Source organism: Cebidichthys violaceus, unplaced genomic scaffold, assembly GCF_023349555.1.
Source record: "Cebidichthys violaceus isolate CVI_PGR_0920_01 unplaced genomic scaffold, fCebVio1.0.p SCAF_20, whole genome shotgun sequence".
In the NCBI taxonomy this organism is placed as follows: domain Eukaryota; kingdom Metazoa; phylum Chordata; class Actinopteri; order Perciformes; family Stichaeidae; genus Cebidichthys; species Cebidichthys violaceus.
The window spans coordinates 5,095,062-5,109,690 of NW_027176373.1; the positions used below are offsets into that span (position 1 = coordinate 5,095,062).

At 39.9% G+C, this 14,629-nt stretch overlaps 1 protein-coding gene across 2 annotated transcripts; it reads left to right on the forward strand.

The window, feature by feature from the left end:
* Positions 1–357: 357 nt before the first annotated feature.
* On the forward strand, positions 358–12,642 carry arhgap31 (Rho GTPase activating protein 31). 2 transcript variants are annotated; one of them, XM_068715787.1, is made up of 12 exons: positions 358–985; positions 4,086–4,188; positions 4,620–4,764; positions 6,279–6,361; positions 6,480–6,587; positions 6,792–6,931; positions 7,025–7,232; positions 7,357–7,475; positions 7,614–7,670; positions 7,751–8,389; positions 8,485–8,633; positions 8,999–12,642. In XM_068715787.1, the coding sequence occupies exons 1-12, from the start codon at positions 886–888 to the stop codon at positions 10,982–10,984; spliced, it is 3,837 nt and encodes a 1,278-aa protein (XP_068571888.1). In that variant the 5' UTR covers positions 358–885; the 3' UTR covers positions 10,985–12,642. The 2 variants fall into 2 exon arrangements, with proteins under 2 accessions (XP_068571888.1, XP_068571889.1); XM_068715788.1 differs by having other exon boundaries at positions 8,488–8,633.
* The last annotated feature ends 1,987 nt before the right edge of the window (positions 12,643–14,629 follow it).

Here is a 14,629-nt window from a genome sequence, read left to right on the forward strand (position 1 = left end):
CCCCCCCCCCATTTCCCATCTGTGCCCTTCAGGCCCTCACTTCAGTCACCTCCCACTTCCCTCTTCCTTCAGAACCCGTCTGTTTTTGTTTTCGAGCCCGGGCTCTTTGCACAGGAAATTGTATACATTGGGAGCATTCAGGAAGGCAGAGAACAGCTTTCCCGTTAGCTCCAAGTTTGGACACATGAAAAAAAAATGGATAGAGGAGGTCAGTAATTCCTAAACCAGGAGAGAAACAGAAGTCAGCTGTTCTCCTCCCCTCACTTGACTTCCCTCCTCTTTACACAGTCTCAACATTTCATAAATCTCTGCCACGAGTCCATCTCTAAATATAGAATATTCTAAAAATCTCAAAGTGGAAATCTGATTAAAAATAAAAACTAATGCTCCTGAGGGGATTTGCCTCTGTTCATATGCTTCCTGGGCTACAGAGGAGCTTGTGAAAAGGGGGGACTGTGGAATGAAGGAAAAGAGGAGGAGATAAAAAAGGAGCAGAGAGAGACTGGCTGGGGGTAAAAGAAAAAACAACAGGAAAACGACCGATTCTAATGCTGTTTCTGCAAATCCTTCAGAGATAAAGCAACAGACTGCCACGTCCCAGCCAAGCAACAGCTACACCAGGAATTTTCATTGATCATCACTTCAAGTTATGACAATCTAAAGGACTTAAAGTTCAAAATGTGACGTCACTTCTGCTCTCAGCCTCCAACAGTGTGGTTAATCAGAATGTGAGCGGATACAGAGTTTTCGGAGCTGTTCGCTGGGATTTCTATGTGGCTGCTTTTCTGACCTACAAACTCAACCTCTGTCGGGGTCATATGGATCGATCGCTGTGCTTCCAAGGATCTGTTTGTTTTAATCACCGGGACTACTAACTGGAGCCACATGAAGAATAAAGGGACTAAGCAGAAGTCCAAAAAGAAAGGAAGTGAAAATGTGTTCGGCTGTGACCTGATAGAACATCTCCAGAACTCAGGACAAGATGGTAAACTATTTATTTAGCTTTCTTGTACAACTAACACTCTTTTACAAACAGCTATCATCAAACTACACACGGTTTCTTTCATTTATTACTTGACTCATATGTTGAGGATAATATTTATATTGAAAATGTAGGTTCATTTTCTGGATCATAATAGCTAAAATAACCTTTTACATACACATCATGTGGCTAAATTAGGACAGGAAAGACAAAAAAAGTATATTCATGTAACAAATACAGGCTTTGTTCAAAGAGTACATATATGAATAGTAGGTCTACGTGTGTTCTACATTTACTGTAGTAAGGCCATTCATTCACACATTGGCTGTATTAAATGGTCATTTGTGACTTTGGGTGTGGCTCTTACATTTTTTGAGTCAATTTCTTAAGGTGACTATAGTTCCTATGGCTGGTTTTATGTCTGACAAAAGACTGGGCGGTGCTGCTGACTATGGATGAGAGGAAATCATGAGTTATGATAAAAACAGAAGAGAAACTAAATGTATCATTAAATATTAAAATAAGTGGTCAGGTTTATTTGGGAGAATATGTCATTTGATCTGTTTTCTGTCTTCTGATCGTATGTTTCTTTGTTACAACCATCATCTGTGATTTTTTTGGGGGGGAGAGAACCATGCTATGTCCAAAAAAGAGAAGTAACCCACGTGCAGAAGCATATGAATAGCGGTGTTGAGGATAACTTTAAGGAAGACCAGTAAGAGTGGACACTCTGTGAGGCGGTGCATTCAGTGCAGGAAGTGAGGGAGGAGGTTTGTGTCGTACCTCTCCGTCATGGATGTCCAGCAGACATATTGTGGTTTTAGATTGGGTAGTGCATTAATTTGTTACTGCTTTTGAATATTACTGCAAGCTCCTGACAAACTAACAGACACAAAGTAGATGTTAAGTTAAGAAGTAGTGACCATCAAAAACGATTTTAGGTTAAGATATATTTGTGAGCAGTTAAAGTGTACCTGATGCCCACGTGTTCCCTGCATAGCTCAACTTTTGTGTTTAAAGTTAAGTGTTGAAATAGATCACATTTATGCATCACAACTGCACAGAAAATGTAAGCTAATTTTTATTTTTATGCCTCACTTGCACAAATGACAATGCAAAGTTGCACACTTACAATCAAAACCCTCTCAGTATTTGTGAGAGAAGTCTTTCAAGAGAGAAAATACGATTGACCGTTCACGTTGATAGGGTTAAACATTGAAATATCTCAAATAATGAGCAATAGAGAATGATCAATAAACAAATCTGCTGGATGAAAAAAAAGTGTATGGTATCCACATTTCCTGTCTCACACAGACAAAAGTAATCATGATTATGTTCAGTTGTTTATAACATTATGTCATTGAAAAACTACAATAAATTCAGACTACAAAACAAACTTTAAATCATCAGATATACAAACATGAATCATCGGGAGGAGGAAATACACAAATTTAATCTTTTCACTTTGCCAATTCTATGACAAGGTTTTTGTTAATCTGGCCCTGCACCTTTAAAGTCCAATGTTACCATAGGATACGTTTATAAAACCCGACCAAAAGAAAGACTACAGGGCTCTTACGTGTTGTTGTAAAGCCAACCACTGAGTGTCAGCTGCAGTTTCAACGTTTAATGGAACGTTTAAGATTATTGTGTGAACAAACAAGTTGCATCTCTGGACTGTGTTGAGATTGAGTCCAATTGTAAGCTAAAGTTTACCTCTCAACACACCATTGAACGATTTGATTTCATGTGTGATCATAAAGTACCTTTAGAAATCTGTCCAAACTGTACTTTTGTTGCCAGCCTACAAGAAGCAGAGATCTTCCCTCAGTGCAGAGACTGAGAGGCGCTAAATGAAGGCTCCAGAAGTAAATTTGACCACAGGCATGTCGCTGAAAGTCCAATTAAATCAAATAGATGAGAATGTAAATGACAGATTCTTGGTGTCTGCGGCAATTTCTGAGAAATGAAACATTTCCAAAACTAGATGGATTTTGTTTGTTTTTTATTCAACAAGAGACATGGGAATAAGAGTGTAGTTAAAATTTTAAAGTCTACAAAAGTAACTACCAAAAAGAATAACTAATTACTAGGAGATAATGGAATAAAATAGCATTCGTTCATATAGCCAAAAGCATTAGAAATGTAAGGCAGCATATGGAAATAAAGACGTGAAAATGTCAATATTTTTTTCTGTGAAATATTTTTTCTGTGAAAGAAAGTTATGCCATATTAACTGTTGATGTTCAAATGTAAATATAAAGTATCTTCTTTAAACCTGCACTGACACATAATTCATTTCTCATTACTACTTAAAATCTCACACTGCTTTGAGGTAAAAATGTGTTGGTCCATGTCAGACTTTAAAAATGCAATGAAAAGCAAAGCAAAACCAAATTTAAAGCTATTCTTTATATCTGAATTAACCAATTAATCCATATTAATTAACATTAATATGGAGCCAGGATTAATCAACATTTGGTTTCCCATCATCTCTACAGTCTGTTCCTTAAACTTTACACAGAACTGTAGATAAAATACAGCTGATCTTGATTGTCTTTGTTTAAAAAGAAATCAAAATGCAATCCAAATCAACTTTTTCCAAGTATGCTGATTTGCATTCAATTGCTAATTTCAGTATTAGCTAAAGGGAAGTTGTGGCCAGACCAATCAGAACATGTGATTTAGCTGTAAAGCCACAGGTTTTTTTTTAAACTGCAGGTAAACACGCTTGTGTACAGAAGGTGATGTACTGTAGTTCGTAAAGCTGTGCAGGTCAGTGGTAACATTTCAAAAGCCATTTTCTATTAGAGGAAATGTCGTAAGTAATACCAGCTACAAGGACTGGGTGTGTCAACCTTCCTCTGAAACAAACAAACCATTTTTAACTTCCTGTCAAAGTCCACCTACAATCAGTGGCCCTAAGGAATAGAAAACAGACCTAGTGGAACAAACCCCTATATACCATGAAGTCAACCGTATGTGCATTGTTTCTGCCGAAACATTAGTCACAGTTCCTTCTCCTGCTTTTAAGATGTGTGTGTGCCCATCAAGTCCGGTATATGACTAAAAGTATATTAATAACACAGTTTCTTAACTTCAGTTCCTCAGGTTCTTAAGAAATGTGCAGAGTTTATTGAGGAGCATGGGATTGTGGACGGGATCTACAGACTGTCAGGGATCACCTCAAATATCCAGCGTCTCAGGTACTCATGCAACAATTACAGTAATGCTTTTGAAGCAAAAAAAACCCTCAAGTCATGAAAAATATTAGGTGATAAGAATTATGATTTCATTATAAAGCAGCAATGTTTTAACTTTACATTCTCTATAATTACTTGTGTTTACTTCCTGGTAATTAAGAAAATGATGCTCTCCTAAATCAAATAGTCCAACTACGTGGGCTGAATATATAGTCATGACTATCGTTAATTTACATAATATTGTTTTCTCAGATTAGTTTTGAGAGCGTTTAGCATTGCTTGTTTTTTTTTCCACAACAACGTTAGTCGACTGAATAGACCTCAATCTATTATGCCACATACTGCAACAGTTAGCAGAGGTAGGAACAATCAAAGCATTCAGCTAACTGTGTGTTTGTGTGTGTGTGTGTGTGTGTGTGTGTGTGTGTGTGCAGGCAGGAATTCTGCTCCGAGGCGTGCCCTGACCTTACAAAGGAAGTGTACCTCCAGGACATCCACTGTGTGGGTTCCTTATGTAAGCTGTTCTTCAGGGAGCTACCCAATCCTCTGCTCACATACGAGCTATACAGCAAATTCACCGTGAGTACATTCACAATTACAGTTTTGCTGAAGTGGAAAAAAAAATTCTGCGTGGCCTAGGCGTGGTTTCACGGCAGATACATGCTTTACAAACAATAATTAGTAACAGATAGTCCCAGAGTTGTGGCAACACTATGAAGACATTATTTATTACAGTTTTTCATGAATGTGGCCTCATGTCTTCAGCTCACTATTGATCAGCTGTTTTCATCTCTTCCCTGGAGAATGCAGTATCATTAGCAGATGTCAACTGAACTGAATGCAAACAACATACTGTATTAAGTAATTAAACTACAGTATGATTTAATATCATTCTTCATCTTTGTTATTAAAAGTAGTAGGTTTGCTGCTTATAATCATAAAAAGATGTCCCTGCATATACTGTATCAAAAAACTCATTGTAAGAGACTGAATTATTATCTGTTTTATCTTGTATGTGTGTGCTTTTGTGGGCAACACTGTTGCCAAGAAGTTCTGGCAAGTAACAATTTATTGATAATGCACTATTTAAAGGTTAAAACATGTTGTTGCTGTCCCTTTTGGATCTCAGGGGGGTTTAAGGTTTGTTAGGAAGCAAGAGCAAAAACATTCAAATTTAAATTTCCAAATGTATCTGCTAACCTGTGGGGCCAACATCGGGGTGACACAATCTCTACATTTAGTATTTTCTGGATGAACTGCAGATGTGAAAGAGACTTTAGAGAGGAGCAGGAGAGGAGGAATACCAGACTGTAAGACCTGGTTCATGCTTTCTGTGAAGCTTTCTGTGTACCCTGACGGGCCATTAGCATACCTTGGCATTAATACCTCTGGTGCGGCTCGTGCTTGAAAACTCCAGTACTGCATTGTTTTAGGAAAAGTCAGTTCCTCACAAGGCGTAATATAAAAAAAACCACCAAAACCCAGTTTAGCCTTTCTAGCCAAGTTGTCCTGGAAAGAATGAACTCTTAACAACATAGTCATTGAGCAGGATATGTACATTACTAGTGTATTATTGATTAATTCACCTATTTGACCTGGCATCATGTTTACTCATGCATAATGTCGATTTGAAGTTAATCTTTGTGCTTCGGCTATTAGACATAATGGCACAAGACTGTGCAAGAGCACGTTTTAACAACTGCTAATGTTGACAACCTCACACATGACTAACAAATGCAGCTAACATGCTCAGCTGTTTGGACCTCAATCACATTAGTGTGACTGCACGCACTCCAGCATATCTGTTTATCTTTGTTGAGCAGGGAAAACTGTTTGGAGGCTTGATGGAAGGACAGGGCATGCAATGGGAAATTAGATTTACCCTTTTACACACAGACCCTATTAACTGGCAATCTGTTTGTTTTGTATGTATGCAGACAAATGAAAGATTATTATTATCAGACAGAATTTCAAGAGAGCTGCAGAGACCACACGCGTAATAATTCAATTCATATCTGGCACTAAGTATCTATCGGAAGTAAAGTTTTATGGTGAATTCTTTTGACATGGACATCTTTCTGTTTTGCATGCAGGAAGTGGTCTCGGTCCAGGGGGATCATGAGAGACTTTTACACATTCAAGGGGTCATCAAAGAACTGCCGACCCCTCACTTCAGGTAAACTTCGGCCCTTCACACTCATTTCACAGCAGTAAAGACAACTGCCCTGACAGCCCAGATTTTACGAATTCTGTTGTAATAAATGTGACAAGAAGTGTTTGTCAACTCTCCTCAGGACTCTGGAGTACCTTACTAAACACTTGGCCCACCTTGCCACCTTAAGCACCCAGACAAACATGCATACACGTAACCTGGCCCTGGTTTGGGCTCCAAATCTATTACGGTGAGTTTAGCTTCACAGATGTGCTTCAAACACTAAAATAACCTTCAATAAAGAAGGCAATGTCGAAATACTTTCCAGTTTAAAAGATTTGTACTTTTTTGCTCCTTTCATTTTGTATTCATACTGAAAATGTTTGGAAAGTTTGCATAAATACATTTTTTTTTCTTCAAAGGATTCTAATATTTATTACTTTCATTTTGTTAGATCTAAAGATATTGAGGCGTCATGTAATAATGGAGACATGGCTTTCCAGGAGGTGCGGATACAACAGTCAGTGGTTGAGTATATTCTAAACCACACAGAGGAGATCTTCAGTGATTCTGTGCAAATCAAACCCAAAGAAGGTATTCAAAAAATGCATACAAACTCTTTTGTGGGAGATTTGTTAATTGCTAATTCACCATTTAAAAAAAACCCAACGTATTATACTTCTCCAGAACCGAGTTTGATGTGTGGGGAGAAGTATGCCACACTACCGATCAGTGGCCAGTGTGTGCCGATGAAACTGATGAGCCTGGAAGAAGCCCAGGCCCGTTCCTTAAGTCCAAACCATCCTGTGCATAAAGAACGTCAGCGAGAGAACAGTCTGCCTAACACCAGCACTGCCACGCTCTACCACACCGTCATAGACATATCAGACAGCAAGTATGACAGATTTGGATTCAGTCCATTGAAAGTGTTTGATTCATGCACAATTACTGTATTTATGTATTACTGTCAGGGTGCTGTTTGATAGCACTGGACTTAATAATCTCTGTTGGTCTGTTAGGAGAAAGTTTTCTGGGAAATCAAAGAAGTGGAAGTCCATCTTCAACCTGGGACGGTCTGTGGACTCGAAGGGAAAACTCAGCCGGAACGGCAGTGTGTTCATAAGAACACAAGGGACAGGTAAAATGTCCAAAGGGAGAGTTAACAATGATCTAACCATGTCAACAAACTATACATAATATATATTTTTAAACATTTTTACAGCTTCCCGACACTTATAATATTTTTGTCAAAGTGTGATAATGTTTTTTCAAACAGAAAAGGCAGCTCTTCGTCCATCCAGGAGCATGGAGTCGTTGTGCTCCTTACCAACAGGTGGGGCTAAAACCTGGATATTTAATTTAAACACAGGGCAAAATTAATATGATGGTGTAACACTTATTTTTACCACACAGATGATGACAAAACAGGAAACAAAAGTCAGGCCAGTGGATCCGGCAGCATTTCTGTTCCGGATGTAAAGTCCAGAACGCTGGACTCACTCTTTGATCTGAGTGAACACGATGCAAACTGGGAGTTTAAAGGGACGAAAACTGTAGGGGCAACAGGTGGCTGGAGCTCTAGCATGGACCAAAAAGGGGCACCAGGTGCCTCTGCGGCCCCTCAAAAAACACTGCCTGAGCAACTGAAGGTGTTCAAAGGTGATGACCTCAGCGGCTACAAGCCCACCTCTCCGAAAAGCAGGAGGATGTTGTACTCGGGCTCCTCCCACAACAGCTCCTCTCGGCCCTCCTTCCCAGGAAGCTTCTTCCCGCTGGAGTCGTCACCGAGGCATCAGCGCAGAGCTGTCAACATATCCGAGCCTTTTGCTGTGTCTGTACCCCTGCGTGTGTCAGCTGTGATTAGCTCCAACAGCACGCCATGCAGGGTGCACGTCAAGGACAAAGCTGCTGCTCTGAAACCTTGCAGAGAGAGCTCAGAGCAGAGCGTCAACAGTGGAAAGAGCAACACTTTCCCCCAACTGGAACCCAAGAAGCAGGAAGGAACGGAGAAGAAAAACAGAGAGGAGCTGCCCCCGAGAGTCCTGCCAGAGGGTGAGGACACATTATCACATGCTAAAGTTAGGTTTCTTATTAAAGTCATACATGTGTTATAAGATGTCATGAAAAAACTATTTTTTTTTATTCAGAAGCAAGCAAAGAAATATTGCAAAAAGGTCAAGGAGGGGTGAATACTTTGCAACTGGAACCAGCGTCCAATAATAATGCAAGAGAAGGCAAAGATGCAGCGCCATCTCCTGGGAAAGAACTGCACAACCAGCAGATAACTATGCAACTGGTAAATCATGTTTGTTGTGCTTCCACTTGAGCAGAAGTACAGATGCTATGTTAGATTGGGGCTTAAGTTTTCTGTGTGTAAGTTTTTTAAATATAAAAGGCTTAAAATATTTAAATAAAAAGTAATAGTGAACTGAACACCACCTGGTATCGGTATTGTTAATTGTTAGTGACCTCGGATTAATCACTGGTCCATCCACTTCTCAGAAGTAAGTAAAATTGAGTCAGATAACTGGGATTTACAGGTATGTGAATAATTCTCAGATATATAAGAATAATTATGTTGGTTTATGAATGAGTGGTGGAATCATTGATTATATGTAATCCTTTCTATTTTTTTATTGTTTCTCATTAATACTTCCTCAGGACAAGGGATCTTCTACTGGGAAAGAACTTTGGTCTGACCTCCACCAAGAGCTGAAGATAACTGAACCTGAAATCGACCTGCTGGATGAGACTTTCAAACCCGTTTTCAACTCCAAGAGCACCTGTGAGGGCATCAAGTTAACAATGGATGTTAAGTCAAAACGGAGCCGCAGCTCTCCGTCTCTGTCGTTGTTATTTAGGGATCAGCCTTCGTACACCTCTCTGAGTGATCACGTAATGCCCTCTGCAAAGAAACAGCCCTCAGAGTCTGACATCTCATTTCCTCTTCACAATAACACAGAAAGCGTTTGCGCTGATATGGTGGGTGCAAAAAAAGAGAAGAAGCTGCATCTAAAAATCAAACCCTTAAACAAAGATGACACAAAACAGTGCCAGCTTCCCTTAAAAGAAACCTGTTTGGATAAAGTCATGAATCCTTTGAAGATAGAGGATACTCCAACTGTTGTAGGCTTCTCAGGAGCAGATGACACCGACAAAAAATCGGAGAAACTTGAAATCCCCCAAGGAGACAAAAACGACTCTGCTGATGCAGCAAAAAAGAATGGGGTTCCTGCGATGGAGGTTATTCAGAGACTGTCGGTGTGTTTGGAGGAGAGACGTCACGCCTTGGAGCTGCCAAACCTCGACAACAACGAAGGATGCGGAGCAAACCCAGAGGAGCTGGACTTGGTGGAGCCCTGGGAGGATTTCTGCTCCACCAAGCAGTGGGTTACCAGTCCACTCCACTCACCTGACATAGAGGAGTTGTTTCAGCAGCTATCACCCTTCGGCACTCGTGGGGAAACTCAGATTTCATCTCCTTCAGTTGATAACAACAAACAGTGTCTCATTAAGAGCACTGAACACTTCTCAGGAAACGTTCCTCAGACTACCAGTAGCAAACCAGAGACTAAATGGACGCATTTGCCGTCAGGGATCAGTGGGAACAGCAGTAACACAACACAACCTCACACAGGGAAATGCAGCACAACAAAACAGAAGAATACAGCATCATCTCAGAGGTTTTACAGGCAGATGTCTTATGAGGCAGAGAAAAGAGAGGAAAGTTGCTTTTCTAAACACAGACCGTATTCACTTAATTTAGACCTGGGGCATCGATGCATCAGAGACATTTCAAATCAGCAAAACCGTAATTCATCAGTGTTTTCCTCTGGTCAGAGAGGATTACTGACCTCCTCTGAGTCTGTGAATAACAGGCTTCCCTCAGAGTTGGAGTTGTTTCTGAGTGATCGACAGGCGCCTCTACGCCGAAATTCAGCCCCGGTCAGCGTGTCATCAGTGCGAACAGCCTTCATGATAAAAACATGCCAAGCCAAAGCTGTGCCAGTCGTCCCACCAAAGCTGCAGTACAGCCAGATACCTCCCTCCAGACACGAGAAGGATTTTGATGCAGCGAAAGAACAAGAAAAGGAACATCCTAAAACGACTGCAGAGAAAAGCTGTACCGCATCTCCTCCAGTGATGTCAGATCTAAAGGAGGAGCTGGAGAATAAAGAGCCTGAACCCAAACACCAAAAACACCCACATGTTGCTGAGTCTGTGAAGACCACATCTACTCCAGAGCTGCCAGTCATAACGAGGAGACACGCGCCCAGTCTGGAAGTCTTTGTAGATTGTCCCAGACCCAACAGAGGGAACGTCTTACAAAGGCCGTCCTTCAGGAACAGACAGAGACCTCAAAGTCTCATCCTGCTCAGCCCTCCTTTTCCCATCATGGACTATCCTCCGTCAGGAGATGACGGCAAGCTCCTTTCGTCCATCAAGAGCCTGAACGACACCTCGGCAGCGAATGTCTTTTCTAAAGAGATGGCGGACAATTTAAGGACGCCGGAGGGGATCGCCCTTCAAAACAAAATGACCATTCCAAAAAGTGGACAGAGACTGGAAACGTCAACCAGCTGCTTCTACCAGCCGCAGAGGAGGTCAATGATCTTTGACAGCAGGAGCCACAGACAGATTGAGTGACTGCTGTCACTGACTGTGAGACTGGCTGTGTGTTTGAAGAGGAAAGTGAAAGGAGGGTGATATGATAACCTAACGTGAATCATAGCATTGTGTTTGCTATGATTCACACATTTCTTGAGGGAGAAAGGCTTTGTAAAATGTCAGTATTTGAGAAAGTTGTGAGGAAGCCGTGATGTATGTGAAAGCCATTTAAGCTTGAATGAGATCTAGAGCTGCAACTAATGATTTTTTTATTTTGCCGATTATTTTCCCAGTTAGTCGATTAAATGTTTGGTCTTTAAAATATCAGAAAATAGTGATTTGTGCCCAACTTATGTTTTAAAATGGTATTCAGTTTATTATCACAGAAGACTTTAAAAACAAGTAAAAAGTAGTTCAACAAAAGGGAGGATTAACTCAAGGTCCTCTTACTAGCTTTTTCAAGAGGTTTCAACCGCATCTCACAGTCTTTGTCAGAGGATGGAGTTTATTCAGTTGTCATGGAAATAGCTCACTGAGCAAGTGCCATCCACTGATGAAGACATGCGGTTGAAACCTCCACAAAAAGCTAGTAAGAGGAACATAAGTTTATATCTTTTTTTGTCTAATTCAAAAGGATTAGTTTTAAAATATATGTCTTTTTCCTCCTCCCTCATTCTAAAATATGTTTTTGTCCTGAAATAAACAGGTCACCAGGTTTCTAGTGAGCACCAAACAGTTTGTGGTCGTCACTGGAAAGGTGGACAAAAACTTGCTCATGTCAATTCTTTGAACAGTTTAACAACCACAAATTTGATCACGTAGATGAAGATGTGTTTATTTATTCCTTTATTAAGATACACATGATATGAAGTAAACGTGATACCTATATGCTGTATGTATTAATTGGCTCTGTGATAAGCTGATGTCAATGTGATTTTTTAAAACTAATATTTAAAAAGGAAATTCATTTTTCTGATTTCAATACATCAAACTAGATTGATAGTATTAACCCACAGAGGAACTTTAATTCATGTGTATCTTTGTTTTCCGTAATTGTTTGGTATTTTATGTCCATTTTTTGTTGTTGTTTGGTTTTTGACCAAGAGACCAAGAGAACCAGCATTGTAGAAAAGAGTAAAGAGTATGTGACGTTATCAACAGTAAAACCCTGGAGCTGCTCCGCTGACAGTGAACTGGAGGTTGACTGTGTGCACGCTGACTGTATTTCATGTGTTTGAGTCAAAGTCAGCTGATGGTATCTCCAGGATTTTGTCTATTTTCTTTGCATTTAAAGAACAACGGTTCTGATGTATTTAGCTTTATCAGCCATGAACACAACATAGTTTGGATGTTACAGTGTATTTTCTAAAGGTGCGGATGTTATTAAGGTGACAGTATTTGTTTTACTGAAGTTTGGATGGACTGGATGAATGACTGCAGTGTTTTGTTCAACCAAAAAAATGTTTAAAAAATGAGAATTGTTTTTTAAATTTGTTTTGTAACTTTTGTATACTTGTTGATACTGAAAATGATTGACTGAAGCCTCTGTATTCATAGGAAAAACAACTGAGCTGAGAATTTTGAGATGAAAGTTTTGCTTTAAGTATCTAATGGCGGCACCTGAAGTAATGTAAAAAAGATACTTGATGAGTTTTGTTAAAACCGAAGTTTATGAGAATAAAAAGTTCTGAAAATCACACGAGTCACTGGTTCATGTGGCTTTCATTGAAACATGCAAAGCAGTGAAATTCTAACAACCTGGTAAACTTAAGTCACCTGTTAAAAATGACTTTTTATTTTGTTAAATGTCACTTGAGGTCTCAACAAGCAGATGTTTCATTTGAACTTAACATTACACTACTGACAACTCAAAATTAATGAAATATTACAGTACTCTACAAAACTTTACAAAGATTATCACCAACTATCACATCAAATACAAGCTTTGTTATTGACTGCAGTGTTTTTGCCATCAAAGCACACTTTTAGCAAATTTGTAAAACAGGCGTCATACTGTAAAGGAGTCATGATTTTAACTTTCTTCCGGACTTGTTGTCTTTTCTTTCTCCTTCATCTCCCTCTATTCATCTCTGCTTGAGCACTATATCTCCTAAGGTATGAAGCTTTGCTTCTCTCTCTTTTTTTTAAGTATTTTAGCCAATGCATATGGAAACATTGTCAGACAAATTAAACATGTTCTCATATGTTGTCGAATTAGCACCTAAGTGACTGTCTGGTTTGTTAATCCAAATGTCAATAACTGTCTAACAATGTATATTATCAGATGCTATATTTTACATCATAATTTGAAATGCCTCTATTGTTTCAAGGGAACTTCATAACTATCATACAATCCTACTGGCAGCTTCTCACTAGAGGAGCAATATGAAAGAGGTCGTGGTGCTGCTGTGTGAATGAGGAGTATTCAGGTCCCCACGTGGTCTGGGGCCCTTTGGAGATCAGATGTGATCCTGCAGTCTGTTACATGTGATATGGTTGGGACCTATAGAAGATTTTGTATTCCTATGATCGTTTACTATTCAGAAATAATAATGTAGGCTACAGTGAAATTGTTGAACTGTGCATAAAATATATATTTTATTTTGTCAAAATTCTCCAAATTCTGGTTGTGCAGCTCCATGTTTATCAGCTAACTCTGGTCGTTGCCACCAGATGACGCTCCTGCTCCACACTGCATTTCTGAACGAGCCACTAAACTGCGGGATAAGCAGAGAGTCACACAGTGACACTCCGCGTGCTTCAGTGTATTAAGCGCTACAACTACTCAACATATACTGTGGCCGAGAAGGGACCGTTATCCTGTCTATACAGACCAAAACACCGTCGCCTTTTGAACCCTGCCCCATTTTGCGTCTGTGTGTTTACGCGTGTACGCGTGGGCTGTGCGCGCGGAGGGCGTGCGTTCAGCTTCCATTCACCAAAGGACCTGCACTTGCCTCTCTGCCGTCCTTTCAAACAACAAATTGTCACTTTTAACTGCGTGATGTCATAATGCAAAAAACACAATAAAATCCAAACAGTGTTAAATGCAGAGTAGTACTCAGGAGATGATACACAACAAGTGTTTTAAATAACACAGACCATTAGAGATGAAGACATGGTGTAAGAAATATTTTTTTTTTATAACATACCTTATATTTTAACTGGCTACAGTCACAAAAAAAATATTTTAACTGTTGTTTTTATATACCTCATTGACCAGGAAGGACATTTTCCAATTGTCTCGCCTCCTGTCCATGTTCACACGTGGACTGAGTGAAGGATGGTGAAAAAAAAGTCCACTGTAATATTTTATCCAAATGTCAAATCTAATATTTTGTCCAAAACCCCATTCAGCAGCATTCCGTTTGGAGCTGCAGTTGCGCTTGCAGAGGTCACTTCCATGTCTGCGCAGTTCATTATTTGTCGACCTTTGACACTGCTTGTGTATGGGCTGAGAATTAGAAAGGCGCATTCTCAAGCTCACTGAAAAAGGCAGAGCACGGTGCGCGCGTTGAATATTCAATTAGAGGGGGGGAAGTAAGGGAAAGGGACGCTGCGTGCCAGTCCTTCATCTTACGTTACTGATTAGCTGTTAAACAGATTATACACAGCTGAATGGGTTCAAATGTTGCTGCCGAAAACAGTCCGAGTTCAATGCAATGCGGTTTCCTTCCCTGCCAC